We start from the raw sequence: 25,300 nt of genomic DNA on the forward strand, positions 1-25,300 counted from the left end.
TCTCCATTTAATACTATGAAACTAGCTTCTTTCCACTAGACCACTCAACAATATTTGCTACTGATATACTATGCTAAATATATGAACCGGGCTAAAAAAAAAATATTTAAAATAAAAAACAAAATAAACATTTTTATGGGTTTTTTATTATCTCTGTTAAAAAACAAAATAAACTAAATAAATAAAAAGTAAATAATAATAATAAAAGAAAATAAAAGCATATACTTTTTTTGATTTTTGTGTTAAAAATGAAATAAATTAAATAATAAAAGAAAAATTAAAAAAAGAAAAAAAGAAAATGGAAACACAGAGGTTCGTCTTCCTCCCTCTCTCTCGCATCGCTCCTCTCACTGGAGACATTCATCTCCCTCCACACTCGAAACAGAGACAAACTCAAAGAGAAAACCAATACCCCTAACCTAAACTAAAATGACCAACATTCGTCTCATCCTATCATCTCCTTCACAACGAAACCGAAACGCAACGACAACAACGACTAAGAAAAACGCTGAACCTTTCCTAGAGCAAAATCAAAAGATGCAAACAAAAGGTCACATGTTATGAGGATGTCGAGAGAAATGTGATGATTACCTCCTCAAACGAAGCTCGGCGCGGTTATGATAGTGGTGCGAAGAACTGGTGCGCTCTCTTCAGGTATCTTCCTTCGCCGTCGAATCCGATCCTAGGGTTTCTCTCGCTTCTGCCTTTTTGCAATCTTGTATTGAAAAAGTTATCTTTAGGGTTTTTGATTCAATTCCGCCTCCAGGGTTTTGTTGTGCTCTAGGGTTTTTGTTGTCCTCTTTTACTGATTCTACCTTGCTCTTTATACTTCTGTGAAGTAGGGTTACAAATTGGTGCCCTTGTGTTCAAAAGTAACTCTGCAAAGCACTTTGGATGCTCAGAAATTGCATTGCCCTATCCATGTTAGATTCAAGAAAAGGTATCCTTCACAAACTTTCCTCTCTGCTTTGACCTCATACCAATTTGGGATGTTTTTGGACTTTGCCCTCTGACTGTTGGTTAATGGTTTTGCACTATAGGTTTTGCAAATTGACTGATTAATGTGTCCCTTTTTACCGTAGTAAAAAATGGTGAGCTTGGTTTGACTTGGGATAATGGATATTTTGAAGAGTGATTGTTAATGGTTTTAATGCATAGACTGGCTGCAGTAGGTGACATGATAAATTGGAATTAGGAGATGAGGTTATCAGATCAAAAGTAATCTGCTGAAATGGTAATTGTTAAAGGCAAGTGTGCTTGTGCTTTGGTTTTCTTTGAACTGTTGTGGCTAATTAACTTGTGTTTTTTTTACTGCAGTGAATTGGTGAGCTGATGAATTTCAATTTTGGTTCTTCGGCTTGTTAATGGTTTGCTGACAGTAGGATGATGATGCAGAATGTCTTGAATATGGCTTTTGCGACTGGACTGTTGTACGATGTTGTGCTTCTACAGATAAGTACCATCGTGGTTTGGTTTTGTAAGGTTGTTTGTATGATGAACATGATTGTTGTTGTTTGCTGCAGGTTATAACACAATTCTTGGTTGGCTCAAGGAAAGGCAATGATATGCAGTAGGTTGCTTTTTTTATCTCATCTAACAATATCACAACTAGTGCAATGTAATGACGAAGTCCATCTCCTGGTTTCAAGATGATACATTCAAATGAGATGCAACAATATAAACACACAGACTCCAACAGTGCGAATGCATTTTCTCTTATAAATACTGCAACATCATCAGCCTTCGTCTCTTATACAACAATCTTTGTTGCAGCCGAACCTTTCTCAACAGTCGTGCCAAATACCGGCTGCATTAATCCTGATTCAAAGAAAATGGCAGCTATTCCTCACCATAGCGAAGCTGTATTTGCAAAGCATTTATGGATCAAGTTCAATCGTGAATCAATCTCGTCGCATTCTCAGCAGCTTTGATTTCTTACTGCTGCGTATTCACCAATCCATTTGACACTACAGCCCTCCAGGAGCCTAAGCAACCCTCAAGTACGGATATCTTTGATCCTCACGGCATGACTGTGATTCGACGAAGTCAAGGGCAAGAGTACTGCTAGATTCATAGGGTTGTCTCCGATACATGAATGTCCATGTAAGATAATCTACAGCATCTTGCTTGTTGTCATGTTGGATGAATGCATGTCGCGTATCCAACCAAAACAGCACCAACAACCGTAAGGATATCTGTGCTGGAAATTGAACTAGATTGGTAATCACCGTCGTCCTGGTCAAGAATAATTTGTCGAAGAGAAGCATTTCCTCTATCAATGACCAACAAGGAACAGGTTGGCCGAACATATACCACATCAAAATCATTCAAGAACTTAGCATCCTCACTAGGCCCGTCCCTGTAGCCAGCTACGTTTGACTTTCCTCCAGCGATGGTTGTAACACCAGCATCTCCAATCTTTCTAATTGCAAGATTCTGAGTATTAGCAACATAAACATTCCCTTTATCATCCATAGTAATGCCTTTGGGATGATTAAACCGAGCATCACTAGGTTTTCCATCAACATGATCAGTGTAGCCCTGAAACGACCCAACTACCAATCTTCCTCTACTATACTGAGATAATGGTGGGGTAATTCGAACAATGTTGCTATTAGTTTCATCAACAGCAAAGAGTTCACCGTCCTCTGCAAAGACGCGGACCCGATAAGGGATAACCCCAATTTCATTTCCTTCCACAACAGTCTCAACTACATAACCATTCTCAAATTGAAGAACATTCCCATCTGATTGTGGCATCTTGGTGGCAGATCTTGTCCATTTGATAAGTGAAGCAAATGCTTAATCAATGGACCGGCAGGAGCAGTGTGAGCTTGAAAATGGAGAGAGAAAGTGGAAGCAAGTAGAATGAGAGCATAGAAGAGTAGAGAGTGAGTTGTCATGATGAAGAAGCTATGGCAAGTGAACCCTTCTTCTTCTTCTTCAATTGCCACAAACACAGTTGCAAAACACTCTTTGCATCTCTCTCTCTAAAAAGTGCTTATTCTGTGAGTAACTTTTTTTTAACTTTGTTTTAGCATTTACGCGGAAAGTGAGCTTTTCTTTTCTGCAGGATTTATATATGTTGGACTCAGTTGTGCAGGCTGATTCTGTTGATGGATTGCTGCAAGCAAATTTTTCCCTGGCTTGGATAAGTACCATCTATATCTTTCCTCATGGCCTGCCTTCATTTGGGATTCATAACAATGCTGCCAACTGGTTTTGCAGGCTTGGTTATAGTTTCTACAACAAGAGGAATGAACTTGAGGTGCTTTATAAGGCATCTCTCCTTGCAGCTAATGGATTTGTAACCGATAAATGACGAGAAACAGCAGCTCCTAAAAGTACAGAAACCATAACAGCATAACTGATACAGTGCCCCAAAATACCAGTATTGCACTCCAAAGCAAATAAGAAACACTCGTGATGTTCCAGCAATGAACAATACGGCAACACGACTATTAAGAAGTTGAAAACCATACAGGCAAGCTCCCATATTCCAGTCAAGAATAATAACAGCAACAAATGTGATTGCACCCAGCCAATTTCCTCCTTTGCCGTCAGACCATACAAGATGGAGCAAACTAACAGAACAGATAATGAGCCAAGATAGAGAAGAACAAGATGGGAAGCCCTTCTAGATTGCCGAGGATCTAGTTCATTTGGGTCTGGTGGTTCGGGTAAACATGCCACAGGGCCCACCTCAACACCCTCAGAATAAGCAAATTTGTAAGCCTTTCGCACATATTCATCCACATCTAGGCCATTTCCATTAAATACCATTCTGCAAATAAATAGCAAGTTGATTGCTAAAGCAAATGCTGAAACTCCAAAAAAGAAACCAGAAGGAGAATATCGGTCAGATGCTCGTGATCCCGTTGTAACATATACTGCACAAAGCTCATATGCACAAAGGAGAGCAACAGCCAGAAGAAGCAGGATTGCAACAGCGCTTGAACTTTGCCACCGGGTTCTCCACCACAGCATAATTGAATAAAATGCCAATAAGAGAGCCGTTCCAGCCATAATTACAGCCAAACCAATCAGGTGTCGATCCAGTATTACAACCAACCAGGATCCCCAAATGATAAGCACGATAATTGGAGAAACTACAACAGACCATGCTGAAAGATTCAGAAAACCACAAAGTAAATGGAGTTGAGGACCTATTACATTGTGTACTGTTTTTCTTGAACATGTGAATGATTGGCTTTGTAGGTTTTGAACACAAATGGCTTGGAAATGGTATGGCCTTGTCATGTGGTTATGGTCTGCTGCAGGCACTGCAGACTTGGCAAGATTTTTGTAGGGTGTTAGCTGCAATGTTTGAGTAGGGCCATGATGCAAGATTTGCTACGTGGTTGGTGTGTTGTAAGTGGTTTGCATCTGGCTCAATGCAGGTTGATTTTATGGCACTGTCTTGTGGTTGCAACCTTGTTTGGTTTAAATTTGACACAGGTTTATGTTTTTTTTTTTTTTTGCAACTTGGTTATGACATTCAATTGGTTTGGCAGCAGGTACATTGCATGAAGCTGGTTGCACTAGCTTAGAGTATGCTTCATGTGTGTGGTTTATGGCTCCTAGTTCATGGCATGATGGCATTGAAGATCCTGTGCAAATGGCCAAAACAAGATCAAGATGGAGTTGTAAAATGGGATTAGGACTAGGATTGGACAATTGGTGGTTTAGGATAGAAAAGAATTCAAGTTGACTTTGGTCAAAGTTGACCAAAAAGTCAACTGTTGACCAAAGTCAACAATTGGTCAAAGTGTCAATTTTTGTGTATTTTTGTATGGAATCAAATGTAATGGTTTAAAATTGAAATGGATTAATAAAACGGTTTGAAGTTGGTTTCACAATTGGTTTAATCATAACTTGAATGTTTGACTCTTGAAAAGAAAATAACTTGACTGGTAGTGAACGGAACCATGAAATGAGACCATAAGGTTAGGGTTTTGGCAAAGTGTCCATGCACCAATGGCATGACCAACAAGTGGCTAGAAACACAAGAAACTTGGTTGTTCAGATGACCCAGACCATAGATGTATCCACACTCACAACACCATGACTTTGAATCAAAACCAAACCTCATGTAAAACCAAAGTTAGGTTAGGCCAAGCATGCCAAACAAACATAAAAAATTCAGGAGCAAAATCGGGGTATGACATACATCAATACAGATCAGAAGTGTATTCTGTATTGCATTCACAAGGGTTTGAAGCTCTGCCTCCCAGCACTACTATTCAGATATCTCAGAGACTCTGTACGGGAGACCAGAAACAACATGAAACCCAGAACCTACATCCCTTTGGGAAGGCTTCTGTCTGATGTTTTCATCGAAAATGGGCTTGTAGATCATCTAGAGAAGAACAAGCTTATGGAAGATCTGGCGATAGATACTGGAAGGCCTCTGAACTCCAGAAACCTGAAGAGTATGGGGATTCTGATGAAGATTCAATTCAAACCCACGCTGGACACCTCCTGGGACGCCTTGAAAGATCAGAGGAAGCTGCCACATGGTCTTGCAAGGTTCTACAAGAATGAACCCAGAGAAGCAATCCTTCATTACATGCAGCGTCTGAAGGATGAAGGAGTTGACATCTCTGACTTCAGACTGGACGATTGTCTAGATTCAGAAGAAGACTTCGTCAAGTACAAAAGAGGTCCCTCTGAAAAGAGGTCTTCAAAGGCAAAGAAAGCAAGGCTAGGAGAAACTTCTGAAACAAGATCTCCAGCGCCTCTGCAAGTAACTAATGGTAAGTCTGCTCCCTCTATTCCCTCTAAACCTCATGTGGCTTCCTCTAATCCTCTCCCAGCACCTATCTACACAACCTCTGAAACCGCACCTTCCACAACCAGAACCTCACAATCTTTACCAAAATTCAATCTTGCCCATACCTCTCTACCACGCTCTGAAGCTGAAGAACTCAATCAAACCACCTCTTCATCTTCAGCTCCAAAATCACCTCCCTATCTTATCCTCTCCTCTAACCCAGAACCTTCTGACCCCGCTTCTCCCACTTTAGCTCACCTTCATTCTCTAAATCAAAACTCACAACAACCACAACAACCTCCACCTGAACCTGAAGTCACTTCACCACCCCCAGAACAAACAACTAACAACCCTTCTGAAGCTCAACCCTCTGACATCACCCCTCAAAACACTTCCGCTGAACCTGAACCTCTAATTTTAAACTTAAACCCTCCAAAATCTCCACCCCAAACATCTGAATCCGAACCTGAACATTCCATGCCTACCCTTGAGGAAGCCATAATGTTGTTCGCAGGGGCTTCAGTACAGAAGGTCAAGTCCCTGACCATTAACTCTGGCATCAGTGATGATCCTGACTCTGTAAGGACACACTGGAACAGAGTCATTGGCTGGATGACTTCTGAAGCTTTCAAGCTGAAACACATCTCTGAGCAAGTCAGAAACGACTTCATCAGAGATGCTAAGGCAAGACTACAGGAAAAACTTGCCAGAGAAGCTGAAGAAGAAGCAAGAAGACAAGAAGAAGAAAGAGTTCGTCAAGCAGAAATCCAAAGGGCAAAGGAAGCTGAAGCCAAAGCTCTGGCCGATGCTGCTGCTGCCGCTGAAGCTGAAGCACAAGCTACTGCTGAAGCTGAAGCGAAGGTCGCTGCTGAAGCACAAAGTGCTCTGACTCAGGGGGGGTCCTCCACTGTTGTTCCTATGGTTCTCCAGACACTTGAAGAACTTAAGAAAGACCAGAAGGAACTCCGTGCCAGAATGGATAAACAGGATACCGTCAATGACAACATTCAGAACATGCTGGCTCAACTGCTTCAGAGGATGCCTCCGCCTCCCAACCCTTAGGCACTTAGGATTTTGTTTGTTTGTTGCCTTGTTTTCCTTGTTCTGATGTTTGCTTGTTTGCTTCTTGCCATTATCTCTGTTGCTCTTTTATCTGAATATAACATCCTTTTGATTAATTTGTTTAAGTCTTTTTGATTCTGACAAAAAGGGGGAGAAATCGAATATAGCTCTGATGAAATATATTGCCTAATACCTTAAGCACTCTGCAACATACTATTTCTTAAAAATAAATTCATCTAACACTGGACGTAAGAAATTGCAGAAGGTATCAAGAAATTTCATTGCTTGGAATCTCTGGTAAGAACTTCTGAACTCCCTAGCTCATCTAAGGGGGAGCATCTGATCTGATATTTGTTATGTTTCATCTGCTATTTAAGTTTGTTTTGTCATCATCAAAAAGGGGGAGATTGTAAGAACAAAAATTGTTCTACAACAGATTCCATGATTTTGATGATAACAAAGGATGAAACCAAAAATGGCACCCTAACGAAGATTCTCTAAGTGTGCAGGGTTCTAAGGAAAGAAGGAAGAAATCTAATGACGTCATCAGATACAGAATCATATCAGATACAAATCAGCAGAACATCAGAAGCATCTGAAGTAGAAACACGCTCAAGAAGTTCTAACTCTGAGCAAAACAGCAGAACATCAGAAGCATCTGAAGAAGAAGTGCACTCTAGAAGCTCTGACTCTGAACAACGGTATATCATTCCAGAAGCTCTCAGCGTCATCTGAAGACTTCATCAGTAGCTTTGAATCAACACAGGAAGATTCCAAGATTCCCAGAGTCACGCAGACTTTGGTAATGAATTTCCTAATACATAAAGAGTAACGTTAACTTCAAATTCAATATGGAAATGGATTTCCTAATACAGAAAGAGTAACGTTAACTTCAAATTCAAATGGAAAGGAACTATATTTGGAAAGAAGTTATTCGAGGTGAGAAAGTTGTTTTGGCACGAAACAACATAAGTTATGGCATTAATTCCTATTCAAAACAAATTATCTGCCATCAATTTCAACGGTCCTTTCACTCCTATATAAAGAACAGCAATCAACATTGAGAGGTTATAAGCATACACTAAAACATCATCTCTCTCTCAATATTTTTCAAAGCTTTTGCTTAGAACGTGAAACACTTTTGTTCTTACTGTTGTAATATTTGCTTATCCTAGAAGCACTCTAGATTACATAGTTCTTTATCCATTGTTTTATTTCCTCAAGTGACTCTGTGCAGTCTGTATACTTGAGAGGACTAAGAGATCCTTCTCTTAGACGTTGGTTGTAAACAATCTTTCAAGATTAGTGGATTAAGTCCTTGTTGAAGGCGAAATCACCTTGGCCGGGTGGACTGGAGTAGCTTTGTGTTATAAGCGAACCAGTATAAATTCCTTGTGTGGTCTTTATTTTGAAAAAAAAAGCGCTTATTTTCCAAAACAATTCAAACCCCCCTTTCTTGTTTTTCTCACCTTCAGCGAGAAGCTTGACATCAACCCGATTGTTGGGTCTACTTCTCTTTTTTTGTTATCAAACCGGAGAAAGGTAGCTGGATGACCCTGAGCAACCAGCAGGCCAATGGCCTTTTTACCCCTCACTTTAATAACTATAAATATTGGAAAGATAAGTTTGTTCGGGTGAGGGGTCGAGAATTCCCTTAGAATGTTGGATACTGACGGGGTTCCCCTCTTTCCATTATCCTGGACGAAGGACCCTGCGATAGTTATAGACTATGACTGGTCGTTTTTGTCCCTCGAGGAGAGAAGGATCGTCTACTTTCTATGGAAATTTGAGGTTATGGATTGTCGGGAAGTGATTAAGCTTTGGCAAGAGGGTTACTGACATCTTGATGCCTATATAGGTAGGTGGTTTTTTTTTCTTTTTACCTGTGGGACCTTATATTCTTTTTTTACTCATGTTTTGTTTATGCGAGACGAATGGAGAATACCTCTGCCCAAGAGTGCGGGGAGAGATAGGTGTCGTACCCCAATTTTGTCCGGGCTTATTTTAATTTTTTCAAAATTAATTTCAGTTTCATTTTGCATCATACGCATAGCATGTCATACATTGCATCATGAATAATACCTGAAATGTCAGTCAAAATGGATTTATTTGAGAGTACAGATAAATCGGTTGAATCGTCAAAATTTGAGGAAAGACTATTTTTTTTAATAAGTATGTTTTGTCCTGACAATTTTAGTGTGATCGGTTCCTTTTTCGAACCAAATTTGCATTTGATTTCTTTTTTAATTGGTCAATCATTTTTTGGTTTAGTTATGCAATTAAAACAATTAAAGTTTGATATTCATTAGAATTTGTGTTATAGTTCCATTTCTTTAGATAAATAATAATTATAAAACGGTGCATTGGATTCCTTCCTCACAATATAATACAAAAAGTAAAAAAATAAAAAAATAAAAAAAAAAGAAAACAAGATCTCTCAAATCTCTCACTCATCCACTCCCAACGGTCACTCCTTCGTCCTCACCATACACTCACACAACAGACAAAATCCCTACAACCACCTACAGCTCACACTCTCTCACTCTCATCATCAGTAACGAAATCACTCACCTCAAATTCCTCTCATCGCTCACTCACAAAACATTCATCCTCTCTTCAACCCTTAAAACCCAATCGTCTCTACTCTCTCAATCCACAACCATCAAGATCTCACCACCGAATCCACAAACCCAACCGCGGCGCCGTCGCTCTCCACCTTCAACCTTATCACTACCGCCACCACGAGCTTAAGCTCGCAAAACCCACAACCCAAAACCGCCACCGTAAACCTGCTTTTTTTTCTTTCAACCCTTATCGTCGCCTTCAACCAACGACACCATCAAATCGCGACCACCACAAACCGCTACCGTGAATCGCGTCTCACCACCGCGATTTCCCATTAAAACCACCAACAAACTCCACACAACCTCCGTCTCTTCGTTAATCATCAACAAACCCACCCTCGCTGTCACAATCTGGAGTCAAGACTACTGAAGTGGGGTTTTGAAATAGGTATTGGAAGCGGTGATTTGACTAAAGAGCTTTTAGATGCCAAAGTCGATCTAAAAGATTAGCAGGAAGTTCTTGAGCAAGCCGCTGACAGTCAAACAACAAAACTTGCTGTTCGGATGTAAACGAGGGGTATTTTCTGGTCCTGCTTTCAAACCGATCCATTCTCGGTTCAAATTCTGTCATACCTCAAAAGCAGCGTTTGGTTATAGTCATTTATGTTGGTAATAATCTGAACTCATCAAAAGTTTTGCCTGTTTACAGCATGTTTACAGCATTCGGTATTTTTCATTTTTGATCGATGATGAAGTATGTGTAGTGATTGCTGGCTGCTGTTGTGACTTATAGTTTGTAGGCATGAGTTTATAGTCCAATATGTGTTATTGTTGTTTGATTCAAATAAATTTTTGTTTTGAAGTTGTGTGAAATTTGTAAATAAGTGAAGCGCTACTGCAGGAAGCCCATAATCAACTTTGATTTGGCATTTTTTGTGTAAAAAGTGTGATAAGTTTTAATTTATCCCAATTCTGTTCTAATCATGTGAGCTGTATGAGCTAGGATGAGTTTTCAACTTGAATCAATTTTGTTAAAGTTTAAATTTGTGTGTGTTTGAATGAAGATGATAAGCGTATGAGTGAGTATATGTTGCTCGTCGCTGTAGATTTTGAGGGGTTGAATTTCGTTGTTTATTTCGATTCATCTTATGCAGTAGCTTTTCTTCTTGGGTGTAAATGCTGTAAAATAATGCTGCAGATTGATTAAGTTATGCCATTGCATTTCGATCGTGTTTAGATGGATTTGGGTTGCTTTACTATGAACATTTCATTATGATTTTCACTCCAGCAAAGGTTTTCTTTAAAATTGATAGTATAACATAATTTGCAAAGGATGTAAATAATCTGTTTGATTTTCAATTAAATTTTATTTCCGGATTCGGCGATTCTATGTCGACACGCCGCCAACCTTTTTAATATATTGTACATTTTCACCGAGTTTGCGAATAATATCCATCATTGTTATTACGCTCAAATCGGTTCCGAGTATATCTTCATTGCCACATATTGATTAAATCATTGTTAATTCCTATTTTTCTCTTTTGGCTTAATTAATTAATTAAAATATTTAATTAGTTTAATTTCTATTAATTAATTGTAATTAACTTAATTATTTGATTTAATTAAATAATTCTGATAATTAATTTTAATTAATTTAATTAATCAATTTAAACAAATTTTAATAAATTAATTTTGTAAAAAAAAGAAATTGATCAACTACTTCCAATCACAAATTTCACATCATTTCAAACAAGACTATTTCATGTCATCATCTTTTCATAAATCATTTTAAATTTCAATTTTATTTCAATTCATTTCCAAACCAAGCTCATTTGATTAAAAGCCAATTTCAAAAAGCACATTCATATAATTCTCGATTTAATATCGAGCCCTCTTTCAAATACCCTTGTAAGTCGATCGCTTTTAAAGCATCGCCATCAACCTCACATAGCTTACTCTTGGGCTTCCTTACAATGAAACCTACTTGGTTATTGATTAATCGAGTAGATGAAATAATACACTAAATAAACTCTTTTCCTTCATAAACACAAATTCAAATCATTTTTCCAATCAACTCAATTTCTAAAGTTTTTCTCTTTCAAATATAAATTTGGGATGAAAAGGAGATAGAAGGCGTACGCCTTACTATTTCTCAATTACTCGAATAATTGGCGTACGCCATATTGCGCGAGTTCTTGTCACCCGATTAAATCTTAAATCACAAATCACTTTTCAAAATCAAATGTAATTTCTAAAGTCAAATTATTTTAAGAATTCAAATCATTTTAAATCATAATCATTTCTACAAATTCCAAATCCTTTTAATTAATCTTTGAGTGAAAAGGAGAATAGTAAGCTTCCGCTTCACTATCTCTCGACTATTCGAATAATTGGCGTACGCCATATTGCTCGGATTTTCGTCATTCAAATAAAACTCTAATAATCATACAAATTCAAATCACATCTTCTAAATCAACTACAAATCCTAAATCCTTTTAATTCCACATTTCAGATGAAAAGAGGATAGGAGGCGTACGCCTCACTATCTTTCGATTATTCGAATAATTGGCGAACGCCATATTGCTCGAATCTTCGTCATCAAATCAAAACCACAATCGAATAAATCCAAACCTACCAATTCAAATACAACTTATTTTCACAAATCAAATACGACATCCAAACATACTTTTACAATTTAAACTTCGGATGATAAAAGATGAGAGGCGTACGCCTCGCCATCTCTCGATTATTTGAATAATTGGCGAACGCCATATTGCACAAATTATCGACTTCCGACTAAAACACGCTAAATAAACTTGGATAAGGGAATAGGTGGCGTACGCCTCATTATTCCTTGAATAAGCAAGTAGGGGGCGTACGCCTCATTACCGTGCATATTCAACATCCACAAACAAACTTTCGATAAAAATTCGAACGAAAAGGGACTAGAAGGCGGACGCCTTGTTATTCCTCGAAAGAATTGGACGATTGGTGAACACCACATTGCTCAATCTTTCGTCGTTCTCCAAAAACATCTCAAACGCATCAAACTAACTTCTCGCCCCCGAGCGATCGAAACCAATCAAACACCCAAACACATCAAATCAACCTGTCACCCCCGTGTGACCAAAACCCTTTCAAAAAGAACACTGTCAATCCTTTCTAATGCGCACAACAAACCAGTGCTAGAGCCTCCCCCGAGAGTAGACAAGCCAGCGTTTAGCCGTTAGAACGCCGACCTATACAGTCGTTCATCAAAACAAAACCCACCAAATATTCGTAGTAGCCCGAACTACGAATGCTCTGATTTCCTTATTGCACTATAAGGATACGTAGGCAGGAGATTGTTGTATCTTCGCGAGCACACTAATAAAAAACCTCCCATTTCCCCCCTCCTGAGGTCTTCATCCATATCTATCATCATTTCTAATCACTCGAAGCAAGCAAGTAACAGTCAATTAACAGTCAAAATAGCAAAATCAGACTAAAAGGTTCCCGTTGAGTACAACGGACGTAAGGGGTGCTAATACCTTCCCCTTGCGTAATCGACTCCCGAACCCGAATATGGTTGCGACGACCATTATTCTTATCCTTAAAGGTTTTCTCGATATTTTCCTATTCCTTCATTGGAATGAATAAAGTTCGGCGGCGACTCTGTTTCGAACATTTTTTCCGCGTCCTATCGCGAGGAATCGCATTATCATTCTTTTTTGAGGTGCGACAGACTGGCGACTCTGCTGGGGACCATGCTCCAAGCAAGAGAGAGTCTAGCCTAACTTAGTCTGGTTTTGCTATGACTGTTGGAAGATTTTCTTTCTTTCCATGTTTATCTTTCTGTATTTTATTCTGATTACTTGTGTTGTATGTAATGTGTTAATACTTTGATATGGGACTTGATGTTTGGTGTGAGACAAGCTTCATACCCAAGCTTCGAGAAAAACTTAGAACCCAGAGTTGTGTAGTATTGAACCGGGGGGTGTACACCTCATTGGGACAATACGAAGACTCCACCTGGAGTAGATCTGTTTGGAGTTTCCATCACAATATGGCTAGCCCATCATTGCGGGGAAGGTTCTAAACACGATCCGTGACTCTAGGGACCTCGCCTTAAACCCAAGTTTTGTTTTCATAACTGGCGATTGTGTAGTATTGAACCGAAGGGTCTACACCCTGTTCGAACAATACGAGAATCCCACTTAGATTAGATCATTTCAGAATTCCCATCACGATGTGGCTAGCCCACCATTGCGAGGAAGTTTTGAACTTGATCCGTGAGTCTAAGTTCCTTCCTTGAAAACATAACTTTAGAACCTACCTTTGGGAATTTCTAATCAGAGAGACCTGTGCTTCTTCCAGTTATCCTGACGTATGAATGTTCATGAGTATCTGTATTCCTTGCAAAGAACATGGCGAAACTTCATGCATTTGCATATCATTAACATGCATTGCATATCATCTCCCATAAACAAAAAAACTTACACCATACTCTACCCTTTGTCCAGTAACGCTGACTACTCGACACCGGTACGAGACACGCCGCAATTACAAGATGACACTTGAACAGCTGGAAGCAAACCAGGTTTCGATGAGAACGGACATTGACTCCATGCAGGCAAAGATGGATCGCTTGCTGGAAACCATGTTACTCTTGGCCCAGAAGGAGAGGGATGCTGAGACCAGCGCCGAAGCCAAGAAAGTTGCTGCTCAGTTTGGATCACCATCAGTAACTAAACTTGATAGGTAACCCTGCCCAGCCTAGAGGAGGACCGATCCCTATTCCTGTTCCCATGGTCAATGAAGAACTTGAAGGCGATCATTATGCCATTTTTTACCATTTTGCATTCTTGTAATTTGATCTTGTTTGTCTAAGTATTGTATGCTTTAAACATTGTTATTTGTATTTGGTTTTGTTAATGGGATGATTATGCATGCTTTGAATCAATCTTTCTTATTCACTCCTCTATCACATTTACAAATCACAAACACATACTTTTTCACCTCACCTTCTTCATCACACTATTGTTAGTAAATGTTGGAAGGAGGATGACGAAAACAAAATACTCATAATTAATGATGGTATGCTTTCGGATAAAACCCTACTAATGATGTACAGGCATTGTTTCAAATCCCCAAACACTGGAGAGATAAGGAGTTAATCCCTAGTCAACCACTTCGAGCCTAGAAGTAGGAGTTTCTTTCGGATCTACAAACCCTTACGCTTAACCTGGGGCAGGGTAATGTTCAGTTAATCTGACTACACGTTCAAATTACAAAGTGAAATATCCCATACAAGGATCAATCACATGATATTCTTCGCACACATCCTGAAGTGTCGAAGAAACCATACAAATCCAAATTTTATGACCAATGACTTGGCAGTCACAATTTCCAAAAAAAATCAATCAAAAAAGACCCGCTAAGTCAGACATCCAAAAAGGAGACTTAGGCAAAAACAGGGGCAATGCGAAAGTTAGGGATCATGCGAAAGTTAGGGATCAAAACAAAATCGAAAGAGACAATGAAAGTCTCCAACAAAACAAAACAAGATTCAGTGACCACCATACCAAAATCAAAGGGGTCACCGACATCCAAAAACAAAATAAGGTGGCTGCCATTCCAAGAAACCTTGAATCACCATCTTTATCCTTACACCTGCAAAAGACGAATGCGAGTGAATTAACTGAACGTAGGATTGGAGAACATCATGAAGAAGGGGTGGGTTAATATAAACTTTGAGCCTTATATCCTTTTGTTTCAATAACCATGAACCAAGCTACGTTACAACCTTCAAAAGACCTAATTGAAGTAAGGTTTGTTCTGAAAGCATACTATAGCAAGGTTGAGTAAACTGACTCCCAAAGATTTACTAATATTCTATTCTCACTATATCGCTCACACGCTAGCTAAATCAAGCACCGAGTTTGGACTCATGTTCCACTCGCCACACACTACCACAACACCCCAAGTGAATGATTGTTTTTCAAAACTTGCATAACTGTTGCATTAACATCACCATTTCTTGGATAACAATTCTTAATTGTCAGTCAGTACTTGGCATCGAGAAAATTTCAACAAGGGGCAATTCAAGAGGCACTTGATCATTGGTGCTGACACGAATCCAGACCATCCTGTGAATCAGAGGCATGGCATCTTCTGATCATGTTGACATAAAAAGCAGTCAGTATAAGGCAAATCTCCAGGCATCGGTTGATCAGGGAGGAGAAACACTTCAAAAACTCAGTTCGGCTGAGGCGGGTCTCTCAAAGGCTAATCAGGGGCAGACCATTGCCAGAATCAGACATTGAAGGAATCAAACTCAGACCATGTCATGGGATAATCACTCCTAAAGTTCCCTTTCAAGAAGAATTCCTTTAAACACCCTACAGTCTGGGGCAAGACCAGTTGCAAGGGGCAAATTCCTTTCATATCTTCAAGTCAGTCAAGCAGATTGCGTCAGACATTATTGATTGCTTGAATTCATAAGCAAAATGGCAAAAGCTCATACCGGTACAATATCACATTTTGACAAGAATACTTGGGACGCATCAAAAGCATAATCATCATGCGTTGATCACGTCGCTATGCTCAGTTACAGGTTGACCAAACTCTTTAGAAGAAGAACTGAGATCTTCTCGAAGACAGATACACAACATATCAGCAAGAGATCAAGCTTGGGGCACCAAGAGTATCCGCATCTATTGCGTGTTCATCACATCATCAACTACCGAGTGTCGGGAAGTCAGATCCTTTCACCCACCAATAGTCCAATCTACATTGACAATTACCAGAAAAGCCAAAGCCCACCCTGCTGGCATCCACATAAAAACAAATACAAACCAGCACTGGTTTCCAAAATACATTGCCTTTGAAAAGGGGGGCCAATCCCAAACAAACCAATCATTCTTTGCATTCAAACATGCATCACATGCATCACATGCATCACCTCATACATAATACATACATATTACTCATGTACATAACACAAATCAAAATCCAAGGTTTAGTCGTGGGCATCCAGGCCAACCCTCAGTCGAGTCACTGTCACTTTCTCTGAGTGAGTTATTACCCTATTATCGGGTGTTCCCCATTAAGTTACGTCCTTCAACCTTTTGTTGATAAGGCGTTATCCTCAACTAAGTCAAACATTGTTTCCAAACACTGACCGTGTTTCGCGTTGAGCGTCCCTCAATGAGTCGTTTCCTGTAACCTTTTGTTGATAGAAACTACATCTCCCCGGAAAATATTGGTTTTGCAACCTTTTGTTGTTGATACCCTGAGCAAATCTTACCCAATAATGTTCAAACACTACTCAGCAAATCAGGTTTACTGAACTTTGATAGTAGCCTTATTTTTCCAATATTTTTCTCACTATCATCCTTTTGGTGAAAGTCCATTGAGGAATAATATTAATCATCACCCTACTTACGATCACTGTTATCCTTTTGGTAATGGTAAATCCTTGACATTTGTGATCTTACTGTCATCCTTTTGGTGTCGAAGATCCTTGAAGTTTTGGTTCAACCTTCATCCTTTTGGTGAATGGTGACCTCTACAATTATTACAGCCTACCGTCATCCTTTTGGTGTCGGCGATCCTTAAGGTGATAAACAACCCTTGTCATTCTGGTTCAACCATCATCCTTTTGGCGATGACGTCCAGTTCAATCTAAATATCATCCTTTTGGTGATAGAGATTATAAAGTTTGGTTTGAGCCATCATCCTTTTGGTGATGGTGACATTTGGAAAGTCCAACCACACTGTCATCCTTTTGGTGTCAGCAATATTTGAAGTTATTATAATTTATTATCATCCTTTTGGTGGTAACAAGTTTTGAAGTTATGATCTCACCTTCATCCTTTTGGTGATTGTGATTGTGGATTCATTATCATCCTTTTGGTGATAACGAGTTCTGTTGTTTGTAGTACCTTCATCCTTTTGGTGATGGTGACTATTGACTTATTATCATCCTTTTGGTGATAACAAGTTTTGTTGATTGGTCTTACTTTCATCCTTTTGGTGATGGTGACCATTTGAGTTATGGGCTCATTATCATCCTTTTGGTGATAACGGGTTTTGTTTTGATCTTACCCTCATCCTTTTGGTGATGGCGATCATTAAGTTTGCGTCGGTTTATTATCATCCTTTTGGTGATAACAAGCTTTGTCGTTTGACAATACCATCATCCTTTTGGTGATGGTGATTGTTGACTTATTATCATCCTTTTGGTGATAATAAGTTTGTCTTGATCTTACCTTCATCCTTTTGGTGATGGTGATCAATTGCGTTGTGTGACTTATTATCGTCCTTTTGGCGATAACAAGTTGTGTCTTTTAACAATACCTTCATCCTTTTGGTGATGGTGATTGTTGACTTATCGTCATCCTTTTGGTGATAACAAGTTTGTCTTGATCTTACCTTCATCCTTTTGGTGATGGTGATCAATTGCGTTGTGTGACTTATTATCGTCCTTTTGGAGATAACAAGTTGTGTCTTTTAACAATACCTTCATCCTTTTGGTGATGGTGATTGTTGACTTATTGTCATCCTTTTGGTGATAACAAGTCTGTGTCTTGATCCTACCTTCATCCTTTTGGTGATGGTGATCAATTGCGTGTGTGCTTATTATCATCCTTTTGGTGGTAACAAGTGTTGTCGTTTGACAATGCCTTCATCCTTTTGGTGATGGTGATTGTTGACTTATTGTCATCCTTTTGGTGATAACAAGTCTGTGTCTTGATCCTACCTTCATCCTTTTGGTGATGGTGATCAATTGCGTGTGTGCTTATTATCATCCTTTTGGTGGTAACAAGTTTTGTCGTTTGACAATACCTTCATCCTTTTGGTGATGGTGATTGTTGGCTTCTTATCATACTTTTGGTGATAACAAGTTTGTGTCTTGATCCTACCTTCATCCTTTTGGTGACGGTGATCAATTGCGTGTGTGCTTATTATCATCCTTTTGGTGGTAACAAGTTTTGTCGTTTGACAATACCTTCATCCTTTTGGTGATGGTGATTGTTGACTTATTATCATCCTTTTGGTGATAACAAGTTTGTGTCTTGATCCTACCTTCATCCTTTTGGTGATGGTGATCAATTGCGTTGCATGTGTATTATCATCCTTTTGGTGATAACAAATTTCGTCGTTTGACGACACCTTCATCCTTTTGGTGATGGTGATTGTTGACTTATTATCATCCTTTTGGTGATAACAAGTTTGTCTTGATCTTACCTTCATCCTTTTGGTGATGGTGATCAATCGCGTTGTGTGACTTATTATCGTCCTTTTGGCGATAACAAGTTGTGTTTTTTAATTATACCTTCATCCTTTTGGTGATGGTGATTGTTTTGGCTTTATCATCCTTTTGGTGATAACAAGTTTGTTGTGTGATTATACCTTCATCCTTTTGGTGATGGTGATCATTGAAGTTATTTGGCTTATTATCATCCTTTTGGTGATAACAAGTTTTGTTGTTGGATCTTACCTTCATCCTTTTGGTGACGGTGATCTTTGAAGTTGATGAGTCAACTATCATCCTTTTGGTGGTAGCCTTGATATTATACTCTCGGTAATGGAAACTTTATCAGGATAACCATCATCCTTTTGGTGACGGACATCATCCTTTAGTGATGGAAATCTTTGAATTGTGTCTGACTTTCACCCTTTGGGTGATAGCGAGATTTGTTATTGATCTTACCATCATCCTTTTGGTGATGGCGATCTTTTGTTGTAACCACTGTAACCATCATCTTTTTGGTAATGACTACTTTTGAAGCTCGATTTATCCATCATCCTTTTGGTGATGACGATCCTGGAAATCATGGTGAGTTACTATCATCCTTTTGGTGATAGCAAGTCCTACTGTCGTTCCATTGGTGTCAGAAAACATGTTCAGTATTTGTCTTTACAACAATAACGACCTTTACAAGATTTGAATGTTGACTCGAGGGTTGGCATTGACTTGACATTCTACCCCTATCACCTTGGTGCTGTTAGAATCCATTGCATTTTCTTTCTGCATCCATTCAATTGCATTTCAAAGGACAAAACTTGGGTCCTTTCGTATTTAATTACCTTCCACCACGAATGTATGATGATCGTTGTCATTCTTACCTTCTAATTCAAGATAATTAAATAGGGGCAGCTGTCGTACCCCAATTTTGTCCAGGCTTATTTTAATTTTTTCAAAATTAATTTCAGTTTCATTTTGCATCATACGCATAGCATGTCATACATTGCATCATGAATAATACCTGAAATGTCAGTCAAAATGGATTTATTTGAGAGTACAGATAAATCGGTTGAATCGTCAAAATTTGAGGAAAGACTATTTTTTTTAATAAGTATGTTTTGTCCTGACAATTTTAGTGTGATCGGTTCCTTTTTCGAACCAAATTTGCATTTGATTTCTTTTTTAATTGGTCAATCATTTTTTGGTTTAGTTATGCAATTAAAACAATTAAAGTTTGATATTCATTAGAATTTGTGTTATAGTTCCATTTCTTTAGATAAATAATAATTATAAAACGGTGCATTGGATTCCTTCCTCACAATATAATACAAAAAGTAAAAAAATAAAAAAATAAAAAAAAAGAAAAAAAGATCTCTCAAATCTCTCACTCATCCACTCCCAACGGTCACTCCTTCGTCCTCACCATACACTCACACAACAGACAAAATCCCTACAACCACCTACAGCTCACACTCTCTCACTCTCATCATCAGTAACGAAATCACTCACCTCAAATTCCTCTCATCGCTCACTCACAAAACATTCATCCTCTCTTCAACCCTTAAAACCCAATCGTCTCTACTCTCTCAATCCACAACCATCAAGATCTCACCACCGAATCCACAAACCCAACCGCGGCGCCGTCGCTCTCCACCTTCAACCTTATCACTACCGCCACCACGAGCTTAAGCTCGCAAAACCCACAACCCAAAACCGCCACCGTAAACCTGCTTTTTTTTCTTTCAACCCTTATCGTCGCCTTCAACCAACGACACCATCAAATCGCGACCACCACAAACCGCTACCGTGAATCGCGTCTCACCACCGCGATTTCCCATTAAAACCACCAACAAACTCCACACAACCTCCGTCTCTTCGTTAATCATCAACAAACCCACCCTCGCTGTCACAATCTGGAGTCAAGACTACTGAAGTGGGGTTTTGAAATAGGTATTGGAAGCGGTGATTTGACTAAAGAGCTTTTAGATGCCAAAGTCGATCTAAAAGATTAGCAGGAAGTTCTTGAGCAAGCCGCTGACAGTCAAACAACAAAACTTGCTGTTCGGATGTAAACGAGGGGTATTTTCTGGTCCTGCTTTCAAACCGATCCATTCTCGGTTCAAATTCTGTCATACCTCAAAAGCAGCGTTTGGTTATAGTCATTTATGTTGGTAATAATCTGAACTCATCAAAAGTTTTGCCTGTTTACAGCATGTTTACAGCATTCGGTATTTTTCATTTTTGATCGATGATGAAGTATGTGTAGTGATTGCTGGCTGCTGTTGTGACTTATAGTTTGTAGGCATGAGTTTATAGTCCAATATGTGTTATTGTTGTTTGATTCAAATAAATTTTTGTTTTGAAGTTGTGTGAAATTTGTAAATAAGTGAAGCGCTACTGCAGGAAGCCCATAATCAACTTTGATTTGGCATTTTTTGTGTAAAAAGTGTGATAAGTTTTAATTTATCCCAATTCTGTTCTAATCATGTGAGCTGTATGAGCTAGGATGAGTTTTCAACTTGAATCAATTTTGTTAAAGTTTAAATTTGTGTGTGTTTGAATGAAGATGATAAGCGTATGAGTGAGTATATGTTGCTCGTCGCTGTAGATTTTGAGGGGTTGAATTTCGTTGTTTATTTCGATTCATCTTATGCAGTAGCTTTTCTTCTTGGGTGTAAATGCTGTAAAATAATGCTGCAGATTGATTAAGTTATGCCATTGCATTTCGATCGTGTTTAGATGGATTTGGGTTGCTTTACTATGAACATTTCATTATGATTTTCACTCCAGCAAAGGTTTTCTTTAAAATTGATAGTATAACATAATTTGCAAAGGATGTAAATAATCTGTTTGATTTTCAATTAAATTTATTTCCGGATTCGGCGATTCTATGTCGACACGCCGCCAACCTTTTTAATATATTGTACATTTTCACCGAGTTTGCGAATAATATCCATCATTGTTATTACGCTCAAATCGGTTCCGAGTATATCTTCATTGCCACATATTGATTAAATCATTGTTAATTCCTATTTTTCTCTTTTGGCTTAATTAATTAATTAAAATATTTAATTAGTTTAATTTCTATTAATTAATTGTAATTAACTTAATTATTTGATTTAATTAAATAATTCTGATAATTAATTTTAATTAATTTAATTAATCAATTTAAACAAATTTTAATAAATTAATTTTGTAAAAAAAAGAAATTGATCAACTACTTCCAATCACAAATTTCACATCATTTCAAACAAGACTATTTCATGTCATCATCTTTTCATAAATCATTTTAAATTTCAATTTTATTTCAATTCATTTCCAAACCAAGCTCATTTGATTAAAAGCCAATTTCAAAAAGCACATTCATATAATTCTCGATTTAATATCGAGCCCTCTTTCAAATACCCTTGTAAGTCGATCGCTTTTAAAGCATCGCCATCAACCTCACATAGCTTACTCTTGGGCTTCCTTACAATGAAACCTACTTGGTTATTGATTAATCGAGTAGATGAAATAATACACTAAATAAACTCTTTTCCTTCATAAACACAAATTCAAATCATTTTTCCAATCAACTCAATTTCTAAAGTTTTTCTCTTTCAAATATAAATTTGGGATGAAAAGGAGATAGAAGGCGTACGCCTTACTATTTCTCAATTACTCGAATAATTGGCGTACGCCATATTGCGCGAGTTCTTGTCACCCGATTAAATCTTAAATCACAAATCACTTTTCAAAATCAAATGTAATTTCTAAAGTCAAATTATTTTAAGAATTCAAATCATTTTAAATCATAATCATTTCTACAAATTCCAAATCCTTTTAATTAATCTTTGAGTGAAAAGGAGAATAGTAAGCTTCCGCTTCACTATCTCTCGACTATTCGAATAATTGGCGTACGCCATATTGCTCGGATTTTCGTCATTCAAATAAAACTCTAATAATCATACAAATTCAAATCACATCTTCTAAATCAACTACAAATCCTAAATCCTTTTAATTCCACATTTCAGATGAAAAGAGGATAGGAGGCGTACGCCTCACTATCTTTCGATTATTCGAATAATTGGCGAACGCCATATTGCTCGAATCTTCGTCATCAAATCAAAACCACAATCGAATAAATCCAAACCTACCAATTCAAATACAACTTATTTTCACAAATCAAATACGACATCCAAACATACTTTTACAATTTAAACTTCGGATGATAAAAGATGAGAGGCGTACGCCTCGCCATCTCTCGATTATTTGAATAATTGGCGAACGCCATATTGCACAAATTATCGACTTCCGACTAAAACACGCTAAATAAACTTGGATAAGGGAATAGGTGGCGTACGCCTCATTATTCCTTGAATAAGCAAGTAGGGGGCGTACGCCTCATTACCGTGCATATTCAACATCCACAAACAAACTTTCGATAAAAATTCGAACGAAAAGGGACTAGAAGGCGGACGCCTTGTTATTCCTCGAAAGAATTGGACGATTGGTGAACACCACATTGCTCAATCTTTCGTCGTTCTCCAAAAACATCTCAAACGCATCAAACTAACTTCTCTCCCCCGAGCGATCGAAACCAATCAAACACCCAAACACATCAAATCAACCTGTCACCCCCGTGTGACCAAAACCCTTTCAAAAAGAACACTGTCAATCCTTTCTAATGCGCACAACAAACCAGTGCTAGAGCCTCCCCCGAGAGTAGACAAGCCAGCGTTTAGCCGTTAGAACGCCGACCTATACAGTCGTTCATCAAAACAAAACCCACCAAATATTCGTAGTAGCCCGAACTACGAATGCTCTGATTTCCTTATTGCACTATAAGGATACGTAGGCAGGAGATTGCTGTATCTTCGCGAGCACACTAATAAAAAACCTCCCATTTCCCCCCTCCTGAGGTCTTCATCCATATCTATCATCATTTCTAATCACTCGAAGCAAGCAAGTAACAGTCAATTAACAGTCAAAATAGCAAAATCAGACTAAAAGGTTCCCGTTGAGTACAACGGACGTAAGGGGTGCTAATACCTTCCCCTTGCGTAATCGACTCCCGAACCCGAATATGGTTGCGACGACCATTATTCTTATCCTTAAAGGTTTTCTCGATATTTTCCTATTCCTTCATTGGAATGAATAAAGTTCGGCGGCGACTCTGTTTCGAACATTTTTTCCGCGTCCTATCGCGAGGGATCGCATTTTTGAGGTGCGACAATAGGAAGAGACCAAGTCTTATAGTTCAAGTGTTAATAGTCTGAAAATCTCGACCTCAGAGTTGTCGGAAGCTAAAGCTTAACGATTATAGGAGGGGTCCCCCTTCGTTTCTAGCCAGGTGGCGGAGCCTACCGACGGGTAAATCCTATACCCTGGTGGAATGATGTTAATCCTGACCTCAATCGCTTCAAAAGTCTGCACCTCCCATTTTCCATAGAGTTCCCTACGGAGTACCGGGCCCTTTGTTCACAATCTCCCTCGACTATCATGAATATGAAAGATATCCTTCTACTAAGGGTGTTATGTAACACTCTAAACCCCGAAACTTATAAATAAAGTATTACTCGACAATTTAAGGTGTCACCAACAACAACCCTTCAAAAACGCATCAAAACAATTGAAAACTACGCAGCGAAAAAACATTTTTCATAACAACTCCATAAATAAGTTATAAACTCTAAAACAACAAAACAACATTAACTTCAAAAACATAATGACTCATGTCTCCGATGTTACACGATTAGAACACTAATAACCACTAGTGTATTATAAAGCGGATAAATAAAAGTGAATAGTAGCTCCAACAAGCCACCTTCCAACACAAGACAACAAGTATCACTCATGAGTATCTGCAAGTTGTCTGTGGTGGACACCATAAAGCAAATGGGGTGATAAACAACATTCAATATGAACAATGTAAAGAATGCTAAGGTAGAAAACATACAACATAACACACATTCAATACATAATCAACAACATCATATTCTCACACTCATTCATAACAACATGCACATTCATCATATATACATATTATTCATAACAACTCATTAACTACGTCAGGTATTCTCAACCTAATCAACAACACCATGAACAATCAATTACATATGCAAACATGTATGCAATATAATCCACAACTGAATCTTCATCATAGGATCAGAGCATACCAAAACTGTTTATCACCATAAGTAACACTTCACTGATTCTCATTTAGAAATAGCTACTCACTCCTGAATCCATACCACCATACCCGAGCATACCAAAATTGGATTGAAGCCCATACACCATGATGCATGACTCCCAACAATATGTATTATCACCAAAATCATCACCAGAATTATCACAATGCATTTATCACCATTATGCATAACCACACTCTCAACATGCAACAATTAAGCAATGTTATAACAATTAACAAACAATACCAAATAACATGACCTCATAAATTTTGATATTCACAAACACTGAATCATGTTAAATCATTAAAACATCAATTCATCATTAAGTAAATACAACAAATCACTGAATTATACACACACTTCACGACATATACACATAACTTAAACATGGAAATTCATCTCACAAGGTATTATCATAATATAGCTCTATGCGTTAGTTTTCTAATGCTTCGAACCACGCCTCAATCTGAGTCCTAAAACTCAAGTTATGATCTAAACC

General features: G+C 38.3%; 1 protein-coding gene, 1 long non-coding RNA gene and 1 pseudogene across 2 annotated transcripts; 1 reads left to right on the forward strand and 2 right to left on the reverse strand.

Annotated features, from left to right (window-relative positions):
• Positions 1-293: 293 nt before the first annotated feature.
• LOC127129274 (uncharacterized) lies at positions 294-1,230 on the forward strand. The gene is made up of 3 exons (XR_007806274.1): positions 294-654; positions 843-940; positions 1,083-1,230. It is a non-coding gene; the product is annotated as an uncharacterized LOC127129274 (long non-coding RNA).
• A 903-nt stretch (positions 1,231-2,133) lies between these two features.
• Positions 2,134-2,760, reverse strand: LOC127131299 (uncharacterized). The gene has a single exon (XM_051060229.1). It carries the CDS (start codon positions 2,758-2,760, stop codon positions 2,134-2,136), a length of 627 nt encoding a protein of 208 aa, XP_050916186.1.
• Positions 2,761-3,243: 483 nt separating this feature from the next.
• LOC127131300 (calpain-type cysteine protease DEK1-like) lies at positions 3,244-4,260 on the reverse strand (annotated as a pseudogene).
• Positions 4,261-25,300: the final 21,040 nt, after the last annotated feature.

Source organism: Lathyrus oleraceus, chromosome 3, assembly GCF_024323335.1.
Source record: "Lathyrus oleraceus cultivar Zhongwan6 chromosome 3, CAAS_Psat_ZW6_1.0, whole genome shotgun sequence".
Classification (NCBI taxonomy): domain Eukaryota; kingdom Viridiplantae; phylum Streptophyta; class Magnoliopsida; order Fabales; family Fabaceae; genus Lathyrus; species Lathyrus oleraceus.

Coding starts and splice junctions, on each gene's coding strand:
- LOC127131299 (XM_051060229.1), bottom strand. CDS start 2,760: ATGCCACAATCAGATGGGAATGTTCTTCAATTTGAGAATGGTTATGTA.